This window comes from Condylura cristata, unplaced genomic scaffold (genome assembly GCF_000260355.1).
Source record: "Condylura cristata isolate star-nosed mole 26May11 unplaced genomic scaffold, ConCri1.0 scaffold00032, whole genome shotgun sequence".
Classification (NCBI taxonomy): domain Eukaryota; kingdom Metazoa; phylum Chordata; class Mammalia; order Eulipotyphla; family Talpidae; genus Condylura; species Condylura cristata.
The window spans coordinates 135498-163402 of NW_004567133.1; the positions used below are offsets into that span (position 1 = coordinate 135498).

General features: G+C 51.1%; 2 protein-coding genes across 2 annotated transcripts in view; both read right to left on the reverse strand.

Annotated features, from left to right (window-relative positions):
* Positions 1–9491, reverse strand: part of ZAN (zonadhesin) — a 52205-nt gene extending 42714 nt beyond the window's left edge. The window contains exons 1-12 of the mRNA XM_012731625.1: positions 9386–9491; positions 8810–8956; positions 8387–8649; positions 8155–8242; positions 7370–7522; positions 3097–3261; positions 2698–2789; positions 2449–2527; positions 2193–2339; positions 1458–1729; positions 1097–1181; positions 583–647 (exon numbers count right to left, since the gene is read on the reverse strand). Of these exons, the coding sequence (XP_012587079.1) occupies positions 583–647; positions 1097–1181; positions 1458–1729; positions 2193–2339; positions 2449–2527; positions 2698–2789; positions 3097–3261; positions 7370–7522; positions 8155–8242; positions 8387–8649; positions 8810–8956; positions 9386–9491 (1662 nt within the window). The remainder of the gene's footprint in view (positions 1–582; positions 648–1096; positions 1182–1457; positions 1730–2192; positions 2340–2448; positions 2528–2697; positions 2790–3096; positions 3262–7369; positions 7523–8154; positions 8243–8386; positions 8650–8809; positions 8957–9385) is intronic.
* An 8502-nt stretch (positions 9492–17993) lies between these two features.
* On the reverse strand, positions 17994–19762 carry EPO (erythropoietin). Its single transcript, XM_004691625.1, has 5 exons — positions 19750–19762; positions 19047–19213; positions 18699–18785; positions 18309–18488; positions 17994–18149 (listed from the first exon to the last, which is right to left on the reverse strand). Exons 1-5 carry the CDS (start codon positions 19760–19762, stop codon positions 17994–17996), a joined length of 603 nt encoding a protein of 200 aa, XP_004691682.1.
* Between the last annotated feature and the right edge of the window lie 8143 nt (positions 19763–27905).

Genomic DNA, 27905 nt, shown 5'->3' on the forward strand with positions numbered 1-27905 from the left:
TTGCTCTCCAGTGGGGACAGTGGGGTGCTCAGGGGGGTGGGCTTGCTCCTCAGTGGCAATGGTGGGGTGCTCAGGGGGGTGGGCTTGCTCTCCAGGGGCAATGGTGGGGTGCTCAGGGGTGTGGGCTTGCTCTCCAGGGGGGACAGTGGGGTGCTCAGGGGGGTGAGCTTGCTCCACAAGATTGATGGTGGGATGTCCAAGCGAAATGGCATGGTCTCCAGGGGTTATGATGGAGTTCTCTGGGCTGTGGGTTTGCTCCCCAGGGGCAGTAGTGGGGTGCTCAGTGGGGTGGGCCTGCTCTCCAGGTTGGAGCGTGGGGACCTCTTGGGATTGGGTTTGCTCTGCAGGGGCCTGGGTGCTCTTTTCAGGTGGTTGGGCAAGCATTTCTGGGGGGGGTGTATGTCCTTCTGTGGGGGGGATATATGTTTCTGGGTGGGTAGTAGAAATTTCTGTGTGTGCTGTAGTTTGTTCTGTGAGGATGGTGCATGTTATTGAGACCTTGGGATTCTCTGTTGCAATGACAGATGTTTCACTGGGGACCCTGGGTTCTTTTGTGGGGGTCATAGGTTTTTCTGTGGATACAGGGATTTCAGAAGGGCCTGGAATGGAAACTGGAGATTGGGAAGGAAGTTCTGCTGGCATAGGCCCTGCAAAGGAAAACAAACAACAAAGCCAGCTGCTACTTAGAATCATACTGTCATCCTCTTCACTCACAGATAATTAACACCTGGTTCCAAAGAGGTGACTTATGCTTACTCCTCTCTATTCCCAGCCCCAACATCATTCAAAACTATGTGTACAGGTCAGATAATATGCTGGTAATACACAAGATGAGTAGACTGCAAGTCCTCTTTTCGGTGTCTCGGTTCACTAGGTAAGGTATTTTGGATGCAGCCACAGAAATGTATGGCTTCAAAGCCACATCCTTTCAAGTCAACCTTCTGATAGGGCCGGGAAGATAGAAATGGGGAGAACATAGAAAACAAAGTTAGGGAGACCAAGGTGGGAGAGGACTTGCAATTGAAACAGCACATGCTGACAGCCCAGCCGTGCCCATCCCAAGCATGGCTCTTGTTGAGCCTTAGGCTTGTCTTACCTCGACAGGCCCCGTTATTGACCAAGATGAAGCCCACAGCAATGACGAAGGCAGTGTTGGAACCCCTTGTGGCCTCAAGTACCAGCTGAAGGTAACAAGGGAGAAAAGGATGAGGAAGCGACAGTGGGTACGAGGTGAAGCATCAAGGTGGCCCTGCTGGGCACAGAGACAGTCCGCAGCCAGGATGTCACCTGGCTCTGGCCTCAGTAGCCCCACTCTGCAGGTGCCCATCTCCAGGTGCCTGACGTCCTTCCGGCCATGCCAAGCCCACCTCTGCTCTTCTCCCTCTCCAGTCCCCAACTCCTCAACCCTGCACCACCCCCCAGGCCCCGACATTATTCCCACACAAAGAGCCTCTAACCTGCATGGGCTGTTGATGTCCCTCAGGGATGGTGATGGAGGTGTTTAGCCAGTCATGGCTCTGAGAACCAATCCGGTGCCAGAGAGAAGTGGGAGAACTGCCCGCAGGACCGTCCAGCAGCAGTTTCAGACCACTGCCACTTCCAAAGCCGTACATGTGGTAGGTAAGCTCCACGCAGAGTGTGTCCGGAGCACAGAAGGGCCGGCTCACCAGTCTGAAAGACTGGCCTGCCTGGGAGGACTTATCAGCCTCCAGGTAGATAAAGTGACCCACTGGGCAAAAGGAGGGAATGGCCAAAGTGAGAAACCACCAGAGGACAAGTCCGTAGGACAAGCATTAGCAACACTCTGCCTACCAAAGAAGAATGGAGGCAAACACCCTGACCCCCATAGCATAGCGTTTTTCTCTCCACTCATTTTGGGCTTCTAACTTAAAAAAGCAGGATCAGAGAGAAAGTGAAAACCAACCGGAAGCAGATGCCTCTGTAAAGCCCTCTGGCTATGCTTGTAAATGCCAACTAAATTTGAGACAGTGGGTTTGAAGCCTGGGGGTCAAGTATGTGAGAGGCCTGGGTGTCCCCAGGGTGTCAGTACCCCCCCAGTCGTGGGTCCTCAGCTGCACGCAGCCTCTGGCCCCACCTTGGCTGACTCATCTCCTATGATGCCTCCTTCCTCCATCACACCAATGGGAGAAGATCTGTAATTTGTTGGGGTGCGGGGTCCTCAGTCTCCTCACCTGTGTTCAGGGGAACTCCAATGGTTCCTATGCCCTGGGTGAGCATATTTTTACTTCTCCGCACCCACTGTCCGCCGTGACCCAGTGTCTGGGTCCAGTCACAGAAGGGATGGGCATCATCTTCAAAGTCGCACTGAGGAAAGCTCTCTAGGGGACCAGAATGGGAGATCTGAGAACGTTTGGCTACGCTCTCTATCCCGCCTCCACCCCTCCCCAGTCCTGAGAGAGCTGTGTCCCCCCAGGGCCGGGCTCTCACCCCCACAGGGAGCAATGCTGACTGCATCCACTGCCACGGCAGGCTCCGGAGTCTCTCCGAACACGCCCACCATGGTAAACTGGAGAGAGAGAGGGGCGGGGTGGGTGCTGGGAGTGCAAACGCAAAGTAGAAGCTGAGACGCTCTACTCAGCCCCTCAGCCCCTCCTCCCAGTACCCAGACCCTCTGCCCATTTCAATACTTGGGGTGGCTGCCTCTGCAAGGAAACCTGACCTCTCTTTCCACTGTACCTGAATCTGCCCCTGGCCTGTGTAATTGACAGAAACAGGCTGCCAGTTGGGTGCAGGTTGCCCTGAGAAGAGTGTGTGTTTCCGGATATTGCCTGCAGGGAAAGGAATCCAAGAGTCAAGTGAGATTCCGAGGACTGAACCACAACTCCCAACCTGTACTCAGCATAGTACTCAGTTGATATTCACCTCTCCCCGGTACAAACACACCCTCCGCTCTCACTCTACAGGCACTTCTATCTATTTTTCCAGAATCCAGGACCCTCCCAAAGGCCTGATTCCACTCCAGGGAAGAATCTCATCCATACTCCAGATTTCCCTGGGCCCTGAGAGATGTCCCACAATGCCCCATCAATCCAACCTCTGGCCATGAGCGTCAGGTTAGTGTAAGTCCACCTTCACCTAAGACTGAAGCGTAGATGATGAGTGCGCCACCAGGAGACTGGCCACGGAGGACGTAGTGGAAGGACAGGCTCAGGCAGCCAGAGGACTGACTCAGGGGGCTCAGGAGGACAGACTTCTGGTTTGGTTTTGCATTCTTGGGGTCCAGGAGCATGTAGAAGCCATCTATGAAGGGAAAGGCATTGGGGAAGTGGCTGGAATTGGGGAAGGATGGAGAAAACGGCACAGGGACAGCACCCTGCGAGAGCAGAGGCCTAGCCCCAGGGAGCCCCCACAGTTGTGTAGGATCAACCAGCGCTGAGATGGGCCTGCACCAGTTTCATGACTGGCTGGGGCCTTGGATCCTTCCAGAAGTGCATGACTGGGTAAGGATTGGGCTTTGCAGGATGAAATGAGGCATCCTCGTGGGAGAAGCAGCCAGAAACTTATCTCTTAGGTTCCTACATTTTTTTCTTTCTTTCTCGAAATCACAGTCACATCATTTTCCTTTTTTTTTTTTAATCTATTATACATGAATGATGCACACACACAAAATGGTGAGAAAAGATGGGTGTAACACTAAAAGGACGAGAAGTTAAGACAACCACTAAGCTCACATGCTTCAGGAGCCCAGCAGCTTCCTATTGGGTGAGCTAGCCCCCCAGAGGCAGAGGTGGTGGGCTTTGAACAGGGCAGAGAGATATTTTTAATAGTCTGGAAAGATGGTGGCAGAGTGAAGCCCCGCCTTGCCATTTCACCAGCTACTGGACTGCAGCCGACACCTGAAGGAAAAGCACGATCACAGCACACGGAGACAAGGATAGGCAAAGCTTAAGAGGACTATGTTCATCGTGGTACTGGGGCAATACAACCCAGAAAGGGGAGGGGTGGCTGCAGCAAAGAGCCCCTATCGGTTCCAACTGCAGAGTCTCTGCCAACATCAGGGACTCTGAGATCTGGCACTGCACTGCATGGACTTGGCACACACCAGAGAGGGCGTTACCCTCTCCTGAGAGAGGAGTTGGACAGCTACAGCAGCAGGGGCGCAGAGCAAGGATTACTGGCTTGAGCCTATGGCCATCAGTAGAGAAGAGCTGGAGCCTGAACCAGTGGGGGGAAGCAGGTTGGATCCCTGTGTGGGCTGGATTGCCTAAGACCAAGGCTGTGCTTATAATTCAGAACACCTGCCAGCCCGACCTCAGGGTTAAAATCAAGACAAAAATTGAACAATGGGCCCTCCCTGGTGGCGCATCCGGTGAAAGCACAGCACCAAGAAGCTAAAGCCACTTCCGCATGAGTTCGATCCCCGCCTGCCCTGGAGGTGATCCACATGGCGAGGCAGACCTCTCCCGACCCACCCGCTGCTCCCCTCAGCAGTGTACTTCGTCCATCTGCCTGTTCTGCTCCCGACTCTGTCTCTGGTGAAGCTTCTCACTGACTCTGCACCTCTGGCCTACATCCCAGTTCTGTATGCACAAATAAATAAATCTTTAAAAATAAAAAGAAAATGAACAACAGCATATACCAGGGTTTAGGTGCCTATTAATAACAGGAGCAAACACTCCAGGACAACTTTATGCTGGAAAAGAAAAGAGAACCTCTGCCAACCATATCAACCACACCCTGTGACCAGTGCTGCCCCCTAGTGCTCAAAATACCCTAGCGGTGGCAGCTGATGCAAGACTTTAAGAGAGATTAAGACTGAGGGGTAGCTAGTGAAGGGGATCAGCAAGTATCCCCACTATACAACTCTGACACCATAGCACAGTGGGCAGCTTGAACCCCTGATGCTCACTAAAGGTGACCCTCCAGGCTCATATGGCCACATTCTTCTTCGCCCACCATCCCTTGCTGTACTGAGTCTCTGATTACTTCAGAGGCAACAGTGTGAAAATCTGTTCCTATTACAGCCTCTAAAAACTAAAAATGAAGGGATAGAAGAAAACACTACAGCGAAAAAAGACCCTGAGAGGCGTCTTGATCTAATAGAACTTCAGAATATGGGCCCTCCCTGGTGGCCCAATGAATTAGGATGCAAGCTGGCCACAGTCTCTTCAGTGCAAGAGGTGACCCACATGGCGCAGCAGACCTCTCCTGTCTCCCCCCACTGCTCCCCTCAGCAGTGTACTTTGTCGATCTGCCTACTCTGCTACCCAATCTGTCTCTGGTGAATCCTCTCACTGCCCCTGCACCTCTGGCCTGTACCCCAGTTTTATATTCATAAATAAATAGACCTTTAAAAAAAAAAGAAAAGAACTTCAGACTATGACTGAAGAGAAGTTCACAGTAACAATTATGGAACTCAAAAAACAAGGATGTGATATAGCAAGAGAATAAAGACAGAAAATACTAAGCAGTTATAATTAGAAGCAATAGTGCTAGAAAATACTATAACTGAATTTCAAAATACAATTGAGAGCTTTAACAACAGACAAATGGAAGCAGTGGAGAGAATTAAAAGCACAAAGGCAGATTACACACAAATACAACATAGGAAAAAATGAAAACAGTGTAAGAGCCCTTTGGGATAACATAAAGACAAAATAACATCTGTAGAATGGGGTAATAAAAGAAAGAGAAAGGCATGGAAATTTTATTCAAAGCAATAATTGCTGGAAACTTGGGAAATGAACCAGACATCATGATCCAAGAAGGCCAAAGAGCTGCAAACAAAATAATGCCAGACACACACACACCAAGGTACATTGCAATAACACTGTTGGAAGGTAAGGAAAAGACCAGAATAGTTAAAACATCAAGAGAAAGTACCCGGAAGGGCACAATCAGACTGGCGGCAAAGTTTTCAATAGCATTACAAGCATTACAAGCATGAAGGGATTGGAAGGAGCTATTTAAAGGACTTAAAGGAAAAGATTTCTATCATAGAATCATTTACCCTGCAAGATTAACTTTCAAGAGAGAAGGGAGGAAAAGGAGCTTCAAAGAAAAACACAAAAGCAAAGAATTTATCAACACCAAGTCACACATGAGAAGTTGAAAGGGGTTATTTTGAAGCAACATAGCAACACATATAAAGGTAGCAGACACCTTTATAAATCATATAATATGAAGGAGGAGGAAGGAAAGCAATTTGGTCCATCAGAATAAACGAAAGATTAAACTGTTCAATGAGTGGCCCAAAAAAGCACATCATATACTAACCAGCAGCATCTTCAAATAAAATTAATAGAAGTAACACATGAACAATGGAGTTATATGCAGAGAAAATCATAAAGATTTTATCAAAAAGTAATTAGAATCAATAGATGACTATGGCAAAGTGACAGGTTACAAAATCAACATGCAAAAGTCTGTAACCTTTTATATCCAAACAATGTACAAAACATAAAAGAAATTAAGAAAATAGCTCCATATCTAATTTTTTTCAAAAATTATTTTTTAAAGATGTGTTTATTGGGCCCTCCCTGGTGACACAATGGGTTAAAGTGCAGCACTATGACCCTGCCAAACTAGTTTCAGCCACTGCTTCAGCATCAGTTTGATCCCACACCAGGGAGCTGACCCACATGGTGCAGAAGACTTCTCCTGTTTCACCCGCTGCTCCCCTCAGCAGTGTATTTCAGTAGATCTGCCTGTTCTGTTCCCCATTCTGTCTCTGGTGCATCCTCTCATCCCCCACACCACTGGCCTGTACCCCAGTTCTGCATGCATAAATAAATCTTTTTAAAAATTCCTGGAATAGGCCCTCCCTGGTGACATAGTGAGTTAAATCACAGCACTCAGAAGCTAAATCCACTTTAGCATGAGTTCCATCCTGCCCCAGAGGTGACCCACATGGCGCAGCAGACCTCTCCTGACCCGCCCGCTGCTCCCTTCAGCAGTGTACTTCGTCAGTCTGTCTGTTCTGCTCCCCACCCTGTCTCTGGTGAATCCTCTCACCCCCCTCTCCCCCACCACTGCACCTCTGACCTGTACCCCAGTTCTGTATGCATAAATAAATAAATCTTAAAAAAAATTCCTGGTATATTGAGTTGGTGTTCAGGAATATTAGTTGGATGAATGAATGAATGAAGAATGCAAGATGCCAGGGGAAGGAAATGAGCAGGCTGGATCTGGCCTGCCATTTGTCAGTTAGAGGTTATGGGTGGCAGGAGGGCGTAGGCTGGGTTTCTGGAGTTTGCTTCTGCCTTGTAACTTGAGCAGACAGATGGCTTTAGGTTGCAGAGGTTACCCGGACTATTCCAGGGAGTTATTGTGGGCCAGCATCATAAATTCCTGCAGAGGTCACTAGAAGCCCAGACAGTGGAGGGGTAGAAGCATGATCATTACTTACTCCCGGGGCTAGAGAAGTCATCCTGGGGCCCCACATTCGGCACCCCTGAAGACCCGTTCTTTTGGATCCATTTGGCCCCAGAGGCCGTCGGAACCCAGCTCCAGCCACAGAGATCATTTGGGGTGTCAAAGTTACATGCTTGCATTGTGCAGACTGAAAGGAAAAGAAAACAGGGTTTACCCTTTCCTATAAGGGGCTGCTCAGAAAAATACATCTCAGTCTAGAATCAGATCCCAGTGATCTGACCCCACCTCGTCCCCCAGCAGCTATATTTCTGGTACAGATTACTTAACCTGCCCAAGGCTCAGTTTCTACAACTATAGACTAGGAATAACAGTACCCCCCTATAAATTGTCATGTTTGGGGGAGTATCTAGCACCCTGCCTGTGCTCAGTGAGGTTTAGTTTCCCTCATCCAACTTCTGGAATTTCCCTTCCTTTGAATCCTCTCCCCTTGCATCTCTAACATCAGGACGAGGGCTAATTTTCGGTCTATCTGGGGTAACAGCCAGGGTAAGAAAATAGCCAGGTTTGCCCAAGGGTTTCCAAGATGCAGGACCTCCAGTGGTAAAATAGGGACAACCCAGAGCAAACTGGAAGGATCACTCACAAACAGGTACCACCACAATTCTATGTTAAAAGAGAACCTCTCCTGAGGTGTGGCTGCTTCTGGAGTCAAAGGTATGGGGTGAGCAGGTGGAGGGAAGAAGCATCCCTAGCTCTGGAGCAAGCAGGGTCCTGCTCCCTGAGCAGACAAGGGGAAAGAGGAGGGGGTACAGGACTCACGCTGATGGCAGGAGCCCCGGTGGATAGAGATGGAGTCCAGGGCAATGTCCAGGTACGCAGTGTGGCCTCTCACTCCTTCAAATACCAGCTGCGGGAGGGAAGAGGGAATATGGCTACGTGACCCCTCCGCCTTGGGTTCCCAGCTTCGCGCTGGAATTCAGCAAGGCCAGCCTTTCTCACCCCACCCCGGTCCAGCTTCCCACCGGGGCCCAGGCTTTTCCCTCTGCCTCACCCGGCTGGGCAGGATGTGCCCCTTGGGCACAGTGACAGCAGTGGGCATCCAGGAGGGGCTTTGGGTGTTGAGGTGTTTCCAGAGCAGGGTGCTCTTGGGGCCCATGAGCAACAGCAGTTTGAGCTGGGCGCCCCATGACAACCCAAACATGTGATAGACGAAATGCACACAGAGGGGACCTTTCTCCCATATGGGGCCGCTGCGCAGTCTGGCGACTCCACCCGGTTGGAAGGCGCTAGAATCCATGTTGAGATAGTAGCCCTCTGTGGAAGGCAGAGCCCAGGATCGTGAGGCCCTGTCACCCCAGTAGGCACCCCCACCTCCTTCCCAGAGCCCAGGCATCCATCCCCAGTCACCTTCCTCCTGCCCCCCACATCTGCCCCGTGATCCTTCCCATCGCTCCCCAATTTTAAGTTTCCTCACCTCCATTAGGGTACCCGCCGGGGGGTCCGGTGCTACCATTGGGAGAGGGCCCACTGACGCGAGTCCAGTCCCCGTCATCTGTGGACTCTTGGGTCCAATCGCAGAGGGGTTTCGAATCATCCTCAAAATCACACTGGGTGATAATGGCTATAAAGAAAGGGTCGCTGTGAGGCAGGAGGCCCCACAGAGCCAAACTGAGGGCTGGAGTGGTGGGATGGCTAAACTTCGAGGAAGCAGCCATGAAGGGTGCAAAGCAGAGATGTTGGGAACGAGCTGAGTCACTTCTTAGCAGAAACCCAGGGTCACAGAGTGACTATGGGAGGTGTGGAAAACTGAGGTGAGATGGGGTGACAGGATTCAGTCTGGGCGCCACCCTCCGTGGTGTGGCTTTGTTGATTTCATTGTGCAGTTTTCAGGCAGAGTTTGCATCCCCACGGTCCCCTCTGCCCTCCAGACCCTATGACCACCCTTCACGCTTGAGTTACACGTTCATGTTACTGCCTGAATCTGATGTCGCCACGGTGGCGGCCACCCCTAGAAGGAAAGAGAACGGAGCGGCCCCAGGGGCCAACTTACAGCTGTCCCTAGAACTGCGAACGACTCTCTTCCAGTCTGGAGGCTTCTCTTTCCTTGGAGTTGATTTGGAGAAAGGAGAAAGGAGAAAGGAAGTCATATCTATCATTATCTCGAACCATAAAACTCAGGGCTCACTTCTCTCCTAAAACGTGTCTCCCCTGAGAGCTCCTCACATCTCCATGGGTCCCGGTAGCCGCCTGTGCCCTGGCTGTGGAGGCTGTTTTATGCCTCCGAGTTCACAACCTCAGGAGTCTCCTTCCTTGTGCTAAAGGTCTTGAGTTGAGGTCTTCTGTGCAAAAGCCCAAATTTTTCTCATAGAGCAGGGCTTCTATGGGCCCCAAGATGCCAAGTGGGTGCCAGCTACATGCCATTGAATACACAGATGAGTAACAAAGGGACCCCCTCTTCACCAAGAAGCAGGTCCCCCTCGCCCGGTGTGTGGACTACAGAGAGCCTCTTTTCTAATAGTTTAGGTTCTGCTTGTTCAGACCACCCCTCCCCGCCGGCCCACCAAACTGCTGTCCCTCATTTCACTTGCCTCCTCCTTCAGTGAAGTCTCTCCTACCCCTGGGTCTGCCTGGGGTTTGTCCCTTTTCTGAGGATCTGACCTCTCCCTCTTCCCTGCTCCCCTTGCCCCTGTCTCCCCAGCTCTCACCTCCTCCTGATCTCCTGCTATTCTCACACCCGTGACCTCCCAGATCTAGGGCTATGGAGCTCCCCCGTTCCTGTTCCTCATCCTCTCCCCAGCCTGTCTTCCTCTCCAGGGCTGTGAACTTCATCACTAGCTTGTCGGTGCCCCTGCCTCCAAGCCCCTCTAGAAGCCCCCCTGAGCCCAGCTTACCGAACGGGGGCAGGCAGGTGGCCCTGACCCCAGGCAGCCCCCACCAGCAGCACCAGAGTCCAGACTGGAGGAGCCATTTGAGACCTCAGAGGCGGCTCTCAGGGGGAGGGGAAGGCACAGTGAGGAGCCCAGGCCACTTTATACACCCCTGACCCTCCTTGCTTGGCATCCGTCCGAGGATGCCATGATAACTGGACAATCAGAGAACACGAGAACACTCTGGGAAATGAAAACTACAGAGGTGGATATTTAAAATCCAATAGAAGAGTTATACATTGAAATCAAGAGAAATAAAATGAGGGGAGGAGGGAAAGAAGAAAAAGAGACGTGGAGGATTAGTCCAGGAGATCTAACATCCACAGAAGTTCAAAAAAGGACAAAGGAAAAGAAATGACTTAAGAAAAACCACACAAGGTTTCCCAGACTGAACTACTCGAGTCTCTTGATGTAAAGGGCATTAATACAAGGGAGCAGAGACCCGGGAAAGGGATGTCATGAAATTTCAGAATATCAGGGGTGAGCAGAAGAGCCTAGACACTGATTTCAGACAGAAAAGAGCAGGACACGTACTAGGTATCAGGAGCCAGCATGGCCGCAGCCTTTTCAATAGCAACCGTGGATTCTAAAAGCAGTGGAACATTGTCTGCAGAATTCCAACAGAAAACCACTTCAAGCCTAAAATTCTGTAGTTGGCAACAGTGGCAAGGGCAACTGCCAGGTCAAGCAAGTTGAAGACTGAACATACTTAATGGCGACAATTGAAAAAAGTCACAAGAAGAAATACCAACAGTCAGTTTCATATTGGAAAAGACAGTTTGTTTTACCAGTAACAAAAGAAACGTAAATCGAGGACAAATGTCCTATGGACAACAATCTTAAAGCTTAATAGCTCTGAGTATTGGCCGGGAAGCGAGCAGACACTCAAATATATTGATGACAACACTGTTATACTTTTAATTGTACCCAACTTGGACCCAACATCACCTTTTGAGAAAGCTTCCCACAGAAATACATTCATATTTATACAAAGATGTACATACCTTCAGCAATTAATTACAGCATTATTTACATAGGGGAAAACTGATAAAACCGAAATGTTTGCCATTAGATCGTGTTCCCGGAACCCAGCCCCATTTTCAGTAGAAGGATAGATCATATTCAAGGAATATTCTTCATGTGAAGGAACTTTATACAACTATTTAAAAGAATGGGATTACTCAAAAAATTAAAAATAGAGTGACAGTATGACCCATCATTTCCACTTCTGGGTAGATATGCAAAAGAATTGAAGGGGAGGGGCTCTGGTAAACATTGTACACCCAAGTTCAAAGAGGCTTTATTCATGATAGTCAAAAGGTGGAAGCAAACCACGGATCCATAATAAATAGATAAATAAAATATGGTGTAGATGTGTGGAATATTACTCAGCCCTTAAAAGGAAGAAATTTCTGACATGTACAACAATGAAGACACTATGTTAAGTGAAATAACCCTGTCATGGAAGGATCAATATAGTCTCAAGAGTAGTCAAATGTATAGAGGCAGACTAGAATGGTTCATGCTAAGGCCTGGGGCGAAAGAAAGGGGAACTAGGTTTAATGGGCCAGAGTTTCAGTTTGGTAAGACGCAGAGTTCCAGAGACAAGGTGGAGACGGTGGCACAAATGAGCAGCTTTTGACACCCTCAAGCTGCTATCCACTTAAAATGGCAAAGATATAAATATAGGTGTTTTACCACAATTTAAAGAAAAAAAATAAAGTATTACTTGATAATATGATACTGTTAAAGTTTATTCCTGACCTAAAAAAAAAAAAAAAGGAATGGTGACAGCCAGATATCCCAGTGGTGGAAAGAAATCTGTGTCAGACCAAGTGGTGAGTTACAGCAAAAGAACTGTTTCTAGTGTGATCCCATTTCTATATAACCCCTAAAAGGTGTGTGTCTGTGTTCACAAAAGTGAATTAATGAATCAAGGCCTGGCCCAGGGACACCGAACAAGGTGGGCGCTGTGGCTGCGTCTGGGAGGGGCCAGGCACCTACATTTCCGCATGCTCATGCTTCCACCGGCCCCCTGCCCCCGTGACCCCCTCGGTTCATTATAGAGACTTCCCCGAAGACCACATGTGGAGAGCTGGGGCTGGTTTGGAGGAAGTCAAACTAAAGGGTTAGAGGACGGAATGGGGAAAATGAAGAACTGGAGAAGGCAGTCCGGGCTGATGGGACAATGTTTTAGAGTTTCTGGTTGTTGATGAGACGTGGAGAGGAAGGGTTGTAACTGGGAGCTGGTGGGGTCCTCTCAAGATAAGAGAATTTGAGCCTGTGTGCGTGCTCATGGGCAGAGGCAGCACAGAGAGAACAGGGCCACACAGCTCAGCTCCCATGTGGGCTTCCGGCAGGCGTCCCCAGCACCTCAACCCACCCCTGCCTCCACTCCTACCTGCACCACATTTCACGACTGTGTCAAGGCTGCGTCCAACCTGTATTCTTCTGTAGGCCAACAGATGAGTGTCAGATAGACACGATGAACTTTGTGGGAGTATATGGAAGGAGCCGCCCACCCAAGTGACGTGACACTTGGGAGACAGAGGAGCTGGTTCTGAAAGGCATTCTGTGGGAAAGCATGCCATTACTGGAGAACGGCAAGCGTGAGTGCATGTATGGGTGTGTGTGAGTGTGTGTGTGTGAGTGTGTGTCTGTGTGTGTGTGTGTGTGTGTGTGTACCATAGCTTTCAGGAGCCACCACAAGTTTTTAAGCAATGGTGATGACTTGATTCCATGTGCTGCTTTGGAGGGGGTAGGATGAGCAGAACAAAAGGTGAGCTCAAGGTAGGAGATCAGGAGGGTGAGGGAAGGTAATGTCAATGGATGCTAACATAGGGGCAGTGGCAGTGGGATGTAAAGATACTTCCAGGAGCTGGACACTGCAGTTCTTACAGGCAAACCTAACTGGATCTTATGTCCTTTTCTTTTCTTTTTTCTTTAAAGACTTATTTATTTGTGCATACAGAACTGGGGTACAGGCCAAAGGTGCAGGGGTGGTGAGAGGATTCACCAGGGACAGAGTGGGGAGCAGAACAGGCCGACTGAGGAAGTACACTGCTGAGGGGAGCAGCGGGCGGGCAGGAGAGGTCTGCCGCGCCATGTGGATCTCCTCCGGGGCAGGCGGGGATCAAACTCATGCGGAAGTGGCTTAAGCTTCTCAGTGCTGTGTTTAACCGACTGCGCCACCAGGGAGGGCCAAGATCTTGTGTCCTTTTCATAGCAAAGATATTGTTCTTATCTTCCACGTGATCTGGAAACCGACCTCCTGAGAAAAGAAGTCAATTGCGTAGCATACGGCATGGTGCTGACAGCCTGGTCCCACAGTTCTTGGGGGACTGTTGGGGCCATCCCATCCCACCCAGAGCAGCTCTGCTTTCATTGGTTTCACAATATTTTAGCAAAAGGTTCATTTTTAATAAATATAACATAATAAATTTATAGTAATATAATATAGTGTTATTATATATAATAATATAATAAAAGGCAACTGCCGACTCTCAGTGAACACACAGGGTGGCACCCAGGCCGGGGGACTGGGCCCCAAGTGAACTGAGCTATTGAGAACCCTGATTTCCTGTATCCTGCCAACCCAGGGTCCTAGAAACCACCCCCTGCTATCGAATCTCTGCCTAGACACTGACCTTTGCCCCTGACAAGTGACAGTGATGCCTGGGCTGGCCATTCTCCGAGCCGTCAGGGAGGTGCCTGCAGCATCATGCACCAGGTGTCCAAGAGTCATCCGAGTTCAAAAACCCCTTTGCCCTGGGGCCTCCTGCCCAGATGGACACCGACAGGGTCTGCTCAGGGGTCAGACCTGGAAGGGGAGAGTGGCTGCCTCCTGAGGTCAAACCGGAGTTGTGAAGAATGACAACCTAAACTTGACCCAGCCGTGCTCCATAGCTGGCTAGCCAAGCAGTCAGCAGGATGGGGCCCAGAAATGGTTAACCGGGGAGGAGGAGGCAGAAGCCCGTTGAGCCATAGGCCCTGGTGGTTGGGCAATAAGCCTCTGAGGGCTGCTTCAGCTGACCTCCCTTTGGCCCACTGCACTGGACAGTGGCAGCTTCCAGCCGGCCTGGGGTAAAGACTGAGATTTCAAGGCGGGACAAGAAGGGATGGGGGGGGGGAGGAAGGGAACCACCTGGCCCTGCATTTTGGGGAGTTGAGAATGGGTAAGGCCCCAGAGGGTTTGCCATTTGACAACAGGCAGCTATAGGAGATGGTGCGAGAAGAACTGGGGACTGCCCAGAGAACTAATGACAGTCCTAGCTCCACTGTGTGTCCTTGGACACTTTGCTTACCCTCTCTGGGCCTAGGTTTCCTCACCTATAAGATGGAGAGAAGAGACCAGCACAGTTAAGGTTTTTTACCTCAGAAACTGTGTGGGGTTCACATAATTTTCTTAATAATCACTTGTCCGTTACAGAGCCATGCTGCTTTTCTTCTGTTGTCAAAGGTTGTTTACTAAAATGATGGGATTTTAGTGGAGTTAACCTTGACCAAATACAGCACTAAGTGTCTGCTGTGGTGAAAGCAACAGACTGAGTTGTTCCGGAAAACCCCTGGCAGCCTGTGAGCTGGAGTCAGGTAGCCTGATGCTCAGGCCTGGCAGATACTGGGGCTATCAGTAGCCATGGCCATGGCCACCCAGCTACAGTCACGGTGGGAGCTGGGACTACAGCAGTAGCTCGGTAGGCCCTGAGTCTGGGGAGTGTGGGGTGGTGGGGAGAGTGGCAGGCACTTTGTGCTGGTCCAGGGAGGAATTGGGAGCCAGGAATGACTTGGTAGAGCAAAGTGGGAAGACCTAATGCCCCCTGAACATGGCTTGTCCTCCCCACAGGCCATTCTCCCCCCCCCCCATCATCCCCTGTGATGACTGGTGCTTCAAGTAGAGGGGAACCAGACTCAGCCTGCCTCTGGCCTGACCCTTTCTCTTCATATCCCCTGACCTGGACAAGGCCCATCATCTCTCTCTGGACCCAGGTTTCCTCCCCTGCACAATGGATCCTCTACCTACTCAGCCTTCTTCAGGGGGTTAGGAGAGCAAATGAGAGAGCACCCCGGAAAGCACCTTGTAAGTCAAAAAGTGCCCTACAAACAGAAGGCATCCCTTTAAACTACTACGAGCCTACCATAGTAGAGTTAACTCTACTATGAGCTGCGCTGGCTGCTGTCCTGCCCGGCGTCAGAAGAGCTGGCTCTGTCATCTACTGGCAGGATTTGTGAGGATGCTTCCTATCATCCTTTTGCTTCATGGCGTTGTGGGGAGAATCACAGCTCACCACCACGTAGGTGCCAGAGATTTACTGCATTACTAATCACAACTATATCAGCACAGAAGCAAGTTCGCGCTCCTGGTCCCCACTTGAAGAATGTCTGCAGTCTGGCGCCACCCTCCTTGAGTGTCTGTGTCCTTTGCTGGGACTCTGGCCTCACCAGGTCCTTCCATGCCCCCCAACCTGTTCTCAATAACATCGCAAGCTAAGTCTAAATGAATGAGCCCCCATCTTTTTAAAACACGTTTTTAAACATGTTTTAATAGTAGTGCATGTCACATTTCCCAATAGCAGTGCAAAGGAAGACACACAGTAGTGTCCACAATTATGGGACACACTTCCCATAACTGTGGAAGAGATGAATTCTATTTTAAATATATCTAACACCTGCTCTAGTTTATACAGTTCGGATTCCATAATTACTTTTTTTTAAATTAGAAGCAGTAAGAAATCTGAAGAGAGGTCGAGGAATAAGGTCAGTGGCCCTGAATCTGGGGGAAAAGAAGCCAGGTACAGGGTCAAGGAATATCTTGGCAGCAAATTGGCTGAGAGGAGGATGAGCCTGCGCGGTTATGCGTCCTGGATCTCATTTTCAGTTTCAGCTTTTTCAGCTGGCTCCCTTTGGCTTCAGGACAGGTGTCTTGGTTCCAATGTCACTGGTGTGAAGAGCTCCCCCGCCCTTTACTGAATCACAGCGGTGGCATTAGATCCAGCTCAGTGGAGCGCAGCCCACAATATTTATTGAAACGTAAGAGATCAGCTTACTTTCAAGTTTCTCTAGCATTTCCCAGCAGAATCTGAAGGGGGCGCTGTAGCCCAGGAGCCTGGAGGACGGAAGTGAAATCCTTCCCTGGGGTTGCCCTGTAGCTGACTCCTCTGCACGTCTTCCCCGGAGCCCCTCACACAATTGTACTCGGGAAATACTCTCCAGCCGCCGGTAATTTTTCTTACTGCAGACTGCAAAACATATTCCCTTTTGCATATTTGCAGGGACACATCAGACAATGGTCAGCATCAGGAGTCCCACACTGCAGGGGTCTCTCTCAGCCAGCACTTTGCGGTGGAATCATCATTTCTGGGAAGTGAACCTGACATCAATTTTCAGAGTAAAGGGTAAACTGAGACATAGGGATCAAAAGTGGACGTTTCGTTCATTCTTTCTATGTCCTCCCCCACTCAGAGGAGTAGGGATTATGTGGAAAGACCAAGCAGAAGAGGGAGGGGGGAACTGGGAGCTCCTGGTCTCGGCCTTGGCCAAGTGACTTGACTTCTTCACCTGTTCAATGGGAGTGACAGCAGAGACTCCCTCATCAGGCTGTGTGAGGCGTGAAACGAAGTCACAGAATGGAGCTACCTACAGCAGTGCTGGACAGCCCAGCGCCCAGTGGCACGGCTGTCTGGGAAGAGGCTGCCACTGTGCTCTCTGCTGCCCTTTCTGACAGTTGAGGTGACCAGCCCCAGGCAAGGAAAGGTGGGGGGGGGGGCGCGAGGGGATGCACTGCAGTGGCCAAAGCTGACACTGAGAATGTGGCAATAGGCAAAGGCACCAGAGAGAAGAGGTGGAAAATAAGCTGTTTTAATGGCTAGAGGCCCTTTTCCTGGCTCCTGTTTCCTCAGGGGCAGCCTCAGCTCACTAAACACTTGGCCCGGTGGGTTGGCAGCTGCCTACTGAGAATTAGCCTTGAATGGAGCCACCATATTGACCAGCGTGGGCAGAGCTTGTGGCCTCAGGCCCAGTGGGGTCAAGAGGTCAGAGAGGCCATGGAAGGCAGCACGTAGGGCCCAGCCCCCTTCACCTCTGGTTTCCCCTACCTGCTGTCTGCTGCCAGCATGGGGCAGAGCCAGGGAAGTACCGGGCTTCCGGAATAACAGAAAAGCCAAGAGTCATGTTGTGGTTTTAGTTCTTGCCAGTGAGATTGGAAAATACATAAATCTTGGATCCCAGGAGAGCCAGGGGCCAGCCCCCATCCCAGCTTCACGGCTCCCCCCACCTTCCGTGTCCAGTGGGCTCTTGCTGGCCTGGGAGTCCCCAAGAGACCTGGAGAATTCACAGCTTGCCACCCAAGATCTCCAGGCCATTCTGTCCCTGCTTGGTAGGGGCAAAAAAGAGCCGTTTGCCCTCCGAAGCTGGTCCTGGCATCATGGTTCTGCAGGACACTGAGGTGACTTTCGGTGTCTCCCCAGCACAGTGCTGTCCCCAAGTTTAAGGCGCTCTGTGAATTGCTCCTGCATCGAGCCTCAGGCTGGCCCTGTGACATCCTTTGATCTGAGTTGAGGTCTGAACAGTTCCTCTGGCCCCTGGGATGTCACCACTGGCTCTGGAGTGTCCATGGGACAGGTTGCGCTGAGCTGATGGTCCCTCAAAAGGGGTCAGGAGTGGTGATGCAGAAGGCGTGGCACAGGCAGTGGTGGTGAGCGCAGTGGTGGATGTGCCCAGGGCAGGAGCACCAGGTCACCTGTCCCCTCTCCTGCAGGCTTCTCCCGTGTACAACTTCAGCTTTCCCCGGAGAAAATTGGAGTAGATTCGGAAGAGCTTGCATAAAGTATCAACAGTGAATGTTCGGAGTGGAACAGCAGAAGCTGCCTCTGGAAGGGAGACAGTTTCCTTCTGCCAAAGAGGAAGCACAAGGTTACTTTAGTGCCAGGGACCAGGGAGGGACTCAGGACAGAAATGGAGGGGCAGGAGGGAGCTGCAGTATTTCCAGCAGACCCCTCCTCCCCATTTTACAGCGAGGACCAACAGAAAAGTGAACAGCGTCCTACTCACCTGGGTCCCCAGTGCCCGAAGCAGGGAGTTGAGGCTGCGCAGGCTGCTGATGGCTCTGTCCACATGTAGCTGCAGCGACTCAGGCAGTTGGGAGGAGTTGGCCAACAGGGTCTGGCCCCGAAGGACAGCTTCTGAGAGTAGGGCCAGGCCCTGCCAGACTTCCCCAGCTTGCTGTTCAATCTAAAGGAAGCAGAGACTTAGAATCAACTAGGCCAAGTCACAGGCTAAGCAAACAGAAGGCCTGCAGTAAGCTTTGTTGAATGGAATGAATGAATGAACGTATTCCTTTAGCATCTTTGCTGCTCCATTCTCTCTCTCTCTTTCCGTTTCCCTTCTGCCTTATCAGGTTCTCAAAATGAGACTCCCCCAAAAAGGGAAAAATAAACTCACCTCCATCTTCTTCCAGGAATAGAAGTTAACCTTGGTGTCGGGGACAGTGAGGTTCTCACTGAAGGTGCAGCCTTCAGCACAGCCCATCTGAAATGCAAAATTTGGAGTCAGGGCTTCCAGGGGGTAGGGGGGGTTTCCAGCTCAGCCCCAGCCCAATGCACCTTCCACCTTTGTCCTGTATCTAGCTGCCAAGTATGCTTTGGGGGCTACCAGTTTTGTCATTTTTATTGGGGCCTCTGGCTTTCTACCTTTACCCTGGAACCAACTGCCAGTAAGGAGTCCACACTCCTGGATCCTAGAAGAGACCTCTGCAAGAGTTCTGTGGAATACCCCAGGGAGGGGCCTCACCGTGACATTTTCTGCCTCCTTGGCCTCCAGGATGTACCTCTCCAGGACTCGGCTGTCACATATGAGACGTTGGGGGGCACCCAGGACTGGGAGGCCCAGAGAATGCAGTAATAAGGACAGCAGAAGCAGCAGGGCAGGACATTCTAGAAAACAGAGCCAGGCTGAGCCTGAGACAGGCAAGAGAGAAGGATCAGCTTAGAGAAGCAGTTCACACCTCAGGCTCCTCACTCCTCTGCCCCCAGCTAGTCCTTCCCAGCCCCAACCTTCTGAGAGCCTAGGCTCAGTCTCCAGTGCCTTCATTCAAACCAGCTGCAGGCGAACACCCCACCCCCCAACTACCGGCATCCACTTCTCCGGGGCCAAACTTCAATCCCCATGCGACAGACAGAGGCTTCCCTGCTCCAGATCTGGATTGTCTCTCCAAGAGCCAGGTATCAGCTTCCACCCCACCCACATGGCAGCTCCTCTTTTCCCTGACCCCCAGACCTTGTACCCGCCTCCAGGTGAGAGTCTTGCCTTTCAGAGGGACTCCCCAAACCCTGCCAGCACGTGGAGGCTGCCCCACCCCCCTTGTCCTTCCGGGGTCCTTGGCAAGTCGTGGGTCCTTGAACCCAGCCACCTATGGGCCAATAGCCCCAGCGTAAATCCCTCCACAAACAGGGGCCCTGGCCAGCGGGAGCTCCCCCAGCCTGCGAGTACTCACTGCGCACCCCCATCTCTGCACCTCGCCTGCCCCTCAACGACCTGGGGCTCCAACGCCCGCGCAAGGAGCCCTCATCCTGGGAAGTTCGGCAGGGCAGGGCCAGCCCCTCTGTCCAGCGGCTACAGAGCGAGGGGTCGGGTAGAGAACACAGTGCCCCTGGCCAGGGTCCGGAGCACTGGGAGGCGAGGTGACCGGCGGGGGTTGGCCCCGGACTGCGGCTCTGGCCGGGGGTCGGGGCTGTTATCAGCCTGTGTGCGTGCGTGTGTGGGGGTGGGGGGAAGCTGTGTGCGTGAGGGGTCGCAGGAGGTGGGGGCCAGAGGGGTCAGAGCAGGGGGCAGGACACCGGGGTCTGCGACTGTGTGGTGGGAGCAGAGCCTGCAGGCACGGCGCCGCACAGGTCTGCCCGCCAGACCGCGGTCCCAGGAGGTGCAGCTGGCGGGCGGGTGGGGGTAGACAGAATGCCTGGACCTGGGAGAGCCTGGGCCCCTGCCTCCCCTCGGGACGTCCCAGTCTTGGGCTGAGACTCAGCCTAGGTTCCTGGGAGGCAGCCGGGTGTGGACACTGTGAAGGTGCTGGTAGGGGCAAGTTAGTTGTCCTCCTCCTCCTCCCAGACACAGTACATGCTCTAGCAACCAATGCTGTGTGTGAAGGAAGCATAAGGAACAAGGAGTCGGGGCCCCGCTCCCCTTTCTCCTCACCTTCTACAACCCTCAACACTTTTAGGTCACAGAGCACATGGTATGGTGCTTGGTATGGATGCACTTTGACACTTGTTTTTCTGACTTGTGATGTAAGCTAGTCTGTGTGGCATAACTCCTAAGCGCTCTGAGATAAAGCTCCCCCCAGGAGTGATGGCATTTCAGTTTGCTGCATTTCAGTCTGTGGCTCCTTGGAAGCCCTGACTTGGGCTAGGGGGGCTGGGAGGGGAGGAAGGCAAGCTTTCTGGAGCAGAAGTCCAAGGCCAGCTAGCCTCTCAAAGCTTGGAATGTGACCTCTGCCCCGAGCCTCAGTGTTTCATCTATCAAATGGGTGTGATGGACATACCCGCCATCATAAAAGACAGGAAGTCCTACAATTCAGGCAGTGATAGGTCTTCCCTACCAAATCCATGATAATAGATTTTATTATCATGCATGCACTGCCTTTGAGCAAGATACTGAACTACATGTCTTTTTGCTACACAAAAGATGCATGGAGACTTAGCTCCCTCCTCCAGGAGCCTGTTGCTTATAAATAAAGATGGGCACCAGCGCAGCATGTGAAGACTGGGCTGGTAGAGGCTGTAAGAGCAAGAGCCCACCTCTAACTGTGGGAAATCAAAGACGATATGACAGAGGAGGTGACAATGAACTCAACCTTGAAAGATTGGTAAGATTTCAGTAGAAAGAGATGGGTGGGGAGTGGAGATAATGAAACTGATTCAGCAAAATTAATGGAAGGTCTGGGTGTAGGGGCAGAAAGTGCAGAAGACAGAGGTGGAATTCTGGCTAGAGTCCTACTCAGGGAAGGGTCACGTAAAATTTCTTGAGTGCCACTTTGAAGAATGTGGGATTTCTTTGGGAAAAGTGGGAAACATTCATTCAGTCAGTCAGTCATTTGTTCATTCATTCATCTCCTCAGATGGTATTCAGGGAATACCTGGGGATAGAGCAGCTACTGAAACAGGTACGAATGCCTATCCTGGGGAGTTGATATTTCAGTGACGAGGCAGACAAGCACAAAATGAATCACAGAGAGGATCTCCAACAGTCAAAGGAAAAAAGACCCTGACTTTTTGGGGATCAGCAGTGTTGGGAGAGGTTGCCATTCTGCATGAGACCCTCAGGAGTGCTGAAAGGTGACTTGAAGGGGCTGAGAATAAAAGAGGGGTTCAGAAAGATGACTGAGAGGGACAGGCAGATAGGCTGGTAGGCTTCCGAATGAAGTAATGAGGTTCTGGCTCGCTGAGACTCCAGCCCGTTCTGGGCGCTCCCCAAACCTGGTGCTGGCTGCCCGTCCGCACGCCCCATTATGCCCTCTGGTCCACTTTCCCTCTCAGCATCCAGGCAGCCTCCCAGCTCTGCTTGGCCGTCAGAGCCGGGTTCTGCTCTCTTCCCAGATCCCAGCTGTGGGACAAGCGCACGCACACTCACGTCCACACACGTCCGCACATACAGTCTGTCCCCACCCCTCAACCCCCCAGGATCTGCCTCCCGGTTCCCTGACTCCTGCGTCACTGCCCTGACCTGGCCATGGAGAGGGGGCCAGAGCCAGAGCATATGGGGGGGGGTGACACAGCTTGACAAGAGGGAGAAGAGGAGGGGCCCGTGGGGCTGTGAGAGCTGCTCCTCCCCTTACAGCAACTTGTCAGAGACCTAGACAGAGCCTTCAAGCTAGGGAAGGAGGTGGGCCACGTGCACCAGTCTCTGGATCAGGGGCCTGAGGGGCAGGCCTGACGCTGGCTTATCCTCTGGGGCTGGTGGAGAGAACTACAGTTCAGATTTGGAGAGGGCAGAGGGAAGGCCCACCCATGTGATCCCTGAGCTGTGGTCCTCTTGCTAAGGAGACAGAGACTGCTTTGGGGTCCATCTTCAACCCAGGTGCTCTGGGATACTGTCCAGCAGGGGCCAGCCATCAGTCCTTGACAACTGGGGACCCTGAGAAGAGGAAGAAAAAAGGAAGCTACCTGGGACTCTCCCTCCCAACTCACCCCACGGCGCTGCTACCCCTCCACCTGCCTGACCGTGTGCCTCCGGCCTGGTGCCGATCCAGTGCCGGGACCACTGCAAGGTTCTCCTTGTCATCCCCTATGGCTAACCCCAGCCCTGCCGCTGGATCACCGCTGCCATAACTAGCCTCATCCAGGCCACCTCTCTGAGCAGGCCCTGCAGTGGCCACGGAGCCAAGACCCTCAGTGTCCTGCCATCTGCTCCCCTTTCCAACACGCCCTCCCACTTGTGCACCCCACTCTCACACAAGCTCAGGTGGCTGGCTTGCAGCTTCCTGCCCATTGTTCATTCTGTGCCTCCCACCTGGAGCCCCTCCCCAGCATCCCCCTGCCCCTGTTCCTCAAAGCTCAAACCCAAGCATTATCTCCTCCATGAAGCCCTCCCTCGCCCCCTGCTGGGAAGTTTTCTCCTTCCTCCGCACTGCCATCACTGAGGTACACAGCTAGGATTCTTGCTGAAGGGGCCACCATGCCCGACTTCTCAAGGTGGAGCACTGCACAACTCCAGGGGGCGCCAGTCATGTCAACTCTGGTGGTCCTCTGTGGGGTCATGCAGTACCTGAGAGAAGAGGTCTTCTTCACCTTGGTGAACCACCCAGCTTGTCACCTGCTTGTGGCCATTCATTTGTGTGTGGCAGTTGTAGTTCTCCCCAGCAGCCCCCCAGGGTAAGCCAGCATCAGCCCTGTCCCGCAGGCTCCTTATCCAGAGACTGTGCTCCTGGCCCACCCCTCTTCCTTTCTTGAAGGCCAGGCCTAGGCCTCTGATAAGATGCTGTGTCAAGTTGGAATGGAATGGCCCCTCCACTCCAGACCTTCAGCCAGAGAATGAGAGGCCTGGAGGGTAGAAATAGAAGCCCCAGCCTTCCAGTGCTTGCTGGAACCCTGCCTGACCACCTAACTCTGGGGTTTGGGGGGCTTAAGAGGCCTCCATGTACTTCCTGAGCAGGCGGCCACTGAGGCAGTGTCTGCAAAGGGGACTGGGGTGGGGCGGGGTGGAGGGAGACTGTTCCACAACGTCTTCCTGGCAGCCAACTCAGCTTGAAAATCCAAGAAGAAGCAAATTTATAGCCCTCCTGAGCTGTCCCAGACCCCAGGCAACACGAAACCCAGCTGCTAGTGTGAGCTGTGGACCGGGACCCTGGGCCTTTCCTCCCTCCTCTTCTCCCGCCACATTTCCAAGCAACGGCTTGTTGGCTCCAGAGTTCAGCCAGTGGCCCAGAAGACCTTCTGTGCTGGGAAGTGAAATGGAGGAGGTGAGGAGGGTGCAGTGGGGGGAGGGCTTCCTGGCCCTTGGGGAGCTGGGAAGGGAGCAAGAAAGCTAGAGAAGGGATTCCTGAAAGAGAATCAAAGAAGATCCTGTGCAAAGGTAAAGGTGGTTTTGGAGAAACTGAGGCAAAGACTGCTTTCATGGCCACAAAGTAGCCAGGAGAAGCAGATATGAAGGTTTCTGCCCTCAGCCAGCAGCTCTGTGGTCCAGAGGTTTAAAAGGGTTGCCAGGGGCCTCCCTGGTGGCTCAAGGGATTAAGTCTCAGCACTATGAAGCTATTGGAGCTGACCCACAGGGCGCAGCAGACCTCTCCTGTCTCACCTGCTGCTCCCCTCAGCAGTGTATTTCAGTCAGTTGCTTGTTCTGCTCCCCACTCTGTCTCTGGGGAGTCTTCTCACACATACATCCCCTACCCTCCCACACCCAAGTCTCATTCCTATAGAATGGGGATGGTGATAATGACAGTAATTGCTTCCCAGGGTTGTCATGTGCTTAAGTAACGCCTGACACTTATTAATCAATAGGTGCTGTTAGTACTACACTCTCTGCTTTATTATTCCCAGACTTGTAGCCATTCTGGAGGCCGGGTGAGCAACTCCCCCAGGAACACAGCACCCTCCACTGTCCCTTCAGGCATCTGGATTCAAGGCACCTTATCTGTTTTCTCTATGTTCTTGGTAGCTGCCCTGCCAAGAAACTCACTGCAGCAAGTCAGCAGAAGAGCAGGGTATGGGAGGGCTCTCTGATGTATACCTTTGACTGACACTAGAGAAACTTCTCTCTGAACACCACCGAGTGAAGTGGTGTCACTGCAGGGGCTCAGGGTGCGTTAAGGAGCAGGTATCAAGACCAGTCTCAAACTGAGTTTATTGAAAGCCTGGGGCTAACCAGAGATTTCTTGCCCCGTTGTGTATCCTCCTGGGGAGAAGCCCCAAAGATCCTGGGCCAAATGAGACCTGTAGGCCCATCCCCTACTAGCTGTTCAGAATCCCCTTCCTTGGTTACTTCTCTCTTGAGTCCCCCAGATGCTTGAGTCACTGAGGAAGGACTTCCAGGGCACCAGTACCTCTGTTCAGCTCCAGAACAACTCTCTCCAATTAGGTTTCTGTGAAAAATGTTGATCCACATCCTAGGTTGTCTAGCTCAAAATTGTTGCTGGATGTTCATCCTTTTCCCAGGTCACTCCATCACCCATCCTGTATCACCCACCAGAGTGGCTTTCCTGTGCAAATAAAAATAAAATCAGGGTATGCTAATCAAGACAAAACATCAATGATGGTGATGTTTTTCTCCCAAACAAGGGTTTTGCAGGTGTGCAGTTTTGAATACAAGGTCGTTTTGTTAACATGGGGTCAGTGACTTATTTTGTAGAAACTCTATTGGGCAGTCCTACTGGGAAGAATACAGGCTAAGACCTACTCAAGGGAAGCTTATACCAGCCTTAGACATATTTGTGAACATCCAAATTAGCAAAGTTTCCTTAATTGTTCATGGTTCACTGAGAACCTGTTGCTTACCTCATGGGCACCCCTGATCTGTATAGAAGCAGGTCCTTCTGCTGCTCATGTCTAAACCAGCAAATAACTTTAGTACCTTCATAAAGTATATCTTTTTTTTTTTTTGCAGCAAACAAGATTCATATATTCTGAGTTGGAAGTGACCTAGGAGGTCCTGAGAGGTGACATACCACTGGTGGCAAGACATTTGGTGTTTGTCAAGGGAGCAGAGGCAGGCCACAGACCGGACACAAACTTTCTCCTTAAACCCACGTGGCCATTCATTCATTCACCAGTGATTTATCAGTTCCTGGATTGGGCAATTAAAGTACTTCTTGTTGAGGTTACTTCATCAGTTTGGTGACCAACTCCTCTGGTCACTCCCTGGAGAACAAAGGATCCATCAGGAAGAGGCTCTATTAAAAAATTAGCTTTTTTCTTATTTTAAAATTATGTGAACATTTGGAAAGTTGGAAAACACAGCCTAATCAAAACACACCAATTAAAAGCACCTGTAAGGTGCCTTAGGAAGAGCATCTTCATGGTCATTTTCACAGACGTCCTTCCTGGTAGGACCAGCTTTGCCTCACCCTCGCTCTCTGTGTATTTGGACTTCTGTTCCTTGAAGATCCATATTCAATACAGAATTCGAGTCTAACTTCTCCAGAGGCTCAAGGGACTGTGGGATGTGCTGTTCTTCCCCACCTTCTGATCCAGCACCAGAAACTCAGCTGGGACAGCATGGGTCCTCCTCGGAGGAGGATCAGCCCATTCAAACCAGTGCACAGGTCCTGAGGATTTGCCTTCTCCCTGCCATGTAAGTGCTACAAAACTAATAACCTTGCATGAGAATAAGACCCACCTTCAACCCCTTTGTCCATCCCCATTAAGAGGATGCAAAACTACTTCTTGGCAAAATGATTCACACTAACAATCATAAGCCCTTATAATTAATTGAGCAGGGCTGTTCCAGGCCTATGCAATTTTTTTTATTTTTTAGACCTATCTGTAATTCTTCCTATCACTTTGCAGAAACAATGGTTTATGCTTCTTCAAATAGGACTACTGCCTAACCCAGATTCCAACAACTAGCTGATGCTTAATAATGCTATAGATGATAAGCAAATGTCTATACCATCCTTCATGAACAGTGCTTGAATTCCGGGTGTGTTTTTGAAGTAGGGACTTATTGCACACTCACTGTGGGGCTCTGAAGCTATTAAAAGAGGGCAAGTGCATCTGGTTATACCTTCTGCCTGCAGCCCCCAAGCTTTGATGGAAGACACTTGAGAGCCAGTAGGAAGAAAGGGAACAGAAGCCTGCTTGGCCTCCCTGTAGGAGGGAGGTGGAGTTCCGTGCCCTGCCCAGCAGGCATGGACTCTAATAGATGACTTTCTCCAGGCCCTCTGCCGCCCTATGCCCTCTTTCTTCAGTGGCAAGTCTAGGGGCTGTTTCTGCAGACCTGTCACTGAGGGAAGCCCCACTGGCAAGCAGTAAGAGAACATGGAGTAGAAACAACAAACAAATAGGCCGGGAGAGGTAGCTGCCAAAACAAACGAAACGCAAAAGGGCTGCCTGCCACCACCTCAGTTGGGCCCAGGCCAGGAGCACAGACACAAGAACACATACGTGCGGGGAGACACATAGTTCCATCCAGCTCCCTGACACAGCCCACTCCACTCCGAGGGGGCTCCTAGGCAAAAGACCTTTGCAATCAAGGCTCATAGGGAAGCAGGTGGGGGTGTTGGATAGAATTGTCTCTGGGTTTTATCCCCCTCAGATCTTCTCAACACCTCCTGCCTTGGTGCAACCCAGAGTGATGCCCTGCCTGTTCATGAACCCCCTTTGTGCATTCTGATCCCTCTGCCAGATAAGCCCTCTCCCCTCTTTTCTGCCTGGCAAAATCCAATGCGTCCTTCAAAATCCACTTCAAAGGTGAAACCATTTTGGACTCATCAGAACTTAGCTGTCTCCAAATTCACATTTCTGTATCATGGAGATTCTTACTTCTTACATAGCATATTTTACTTATCCACAAAGATCTGTGTATCCACTTTCCCAATTCAATGATGAGCTCCTTGACTATGGGAACCACTTTATTCCTATCCTTGTATCTCATCCCAGCCGGGTCCTGGTTCAGAACAGGAACTAAGCATGTTTTTGGCTGTTTGAATGAGGTGCTCATCCTGTCAGAAGTCTGCTTTCCTGACTTGCTGGCAGCCACTCACCCAGCACTAGAATCCCTTACAGGTAGAAATATTCAAACAAGAGGAAGGGATTTTAATCAGTGAGGAGCCTGGTTTTCAAAAACCCAAATCAACCCCCTTCAAGTGAACTAGAGCAAAATTCTCTTACTAACCTTTAGATCAGAGGCTTTCAAACTTCATTCCTGAACCAACACTAAAAAACTTACATCATAACCAGTGCATGAGTAGATATACACATCTGTAACTGAAAAAGCGTCAACAAAATGTTAACATTTAAATTGCACTTTTTTCACTTACCTTTTAAAAGGCTATGACCTGCTACATTGATTTTAAGCTCCACAAATGGGTTGCTACCGATTTTGATAAACATTGCCTTAGGTGACTCGTTTGATAAACATGAGAAATCAGATCATCCCACAAATATCCAAACACTAACGTAGGTATTACCTGTGTGCCCAGCACTTCCGGGGAAGGTTATG

Excerpts from the sequence above, each read along its gene's own strand:
- EPO (XM_004691625.1), bottom strand. Across the intron at positions 18,786-19,046 it reads AGGAGGCAGAAAATGTCACG|ATGGGCTGTGCTGAAGGCTG; the intron begins GTGAGGCCCCTC and ends TTTGCATTTCAG. Across the intron at positions 18,489-18,698 it reads ATTCCTGGAAGAAGATGGAG|ATTGAACAGCAAGCTGGGGA; the intron begins GTGAGTTTATTT and ends TGCTTCCTTTAG.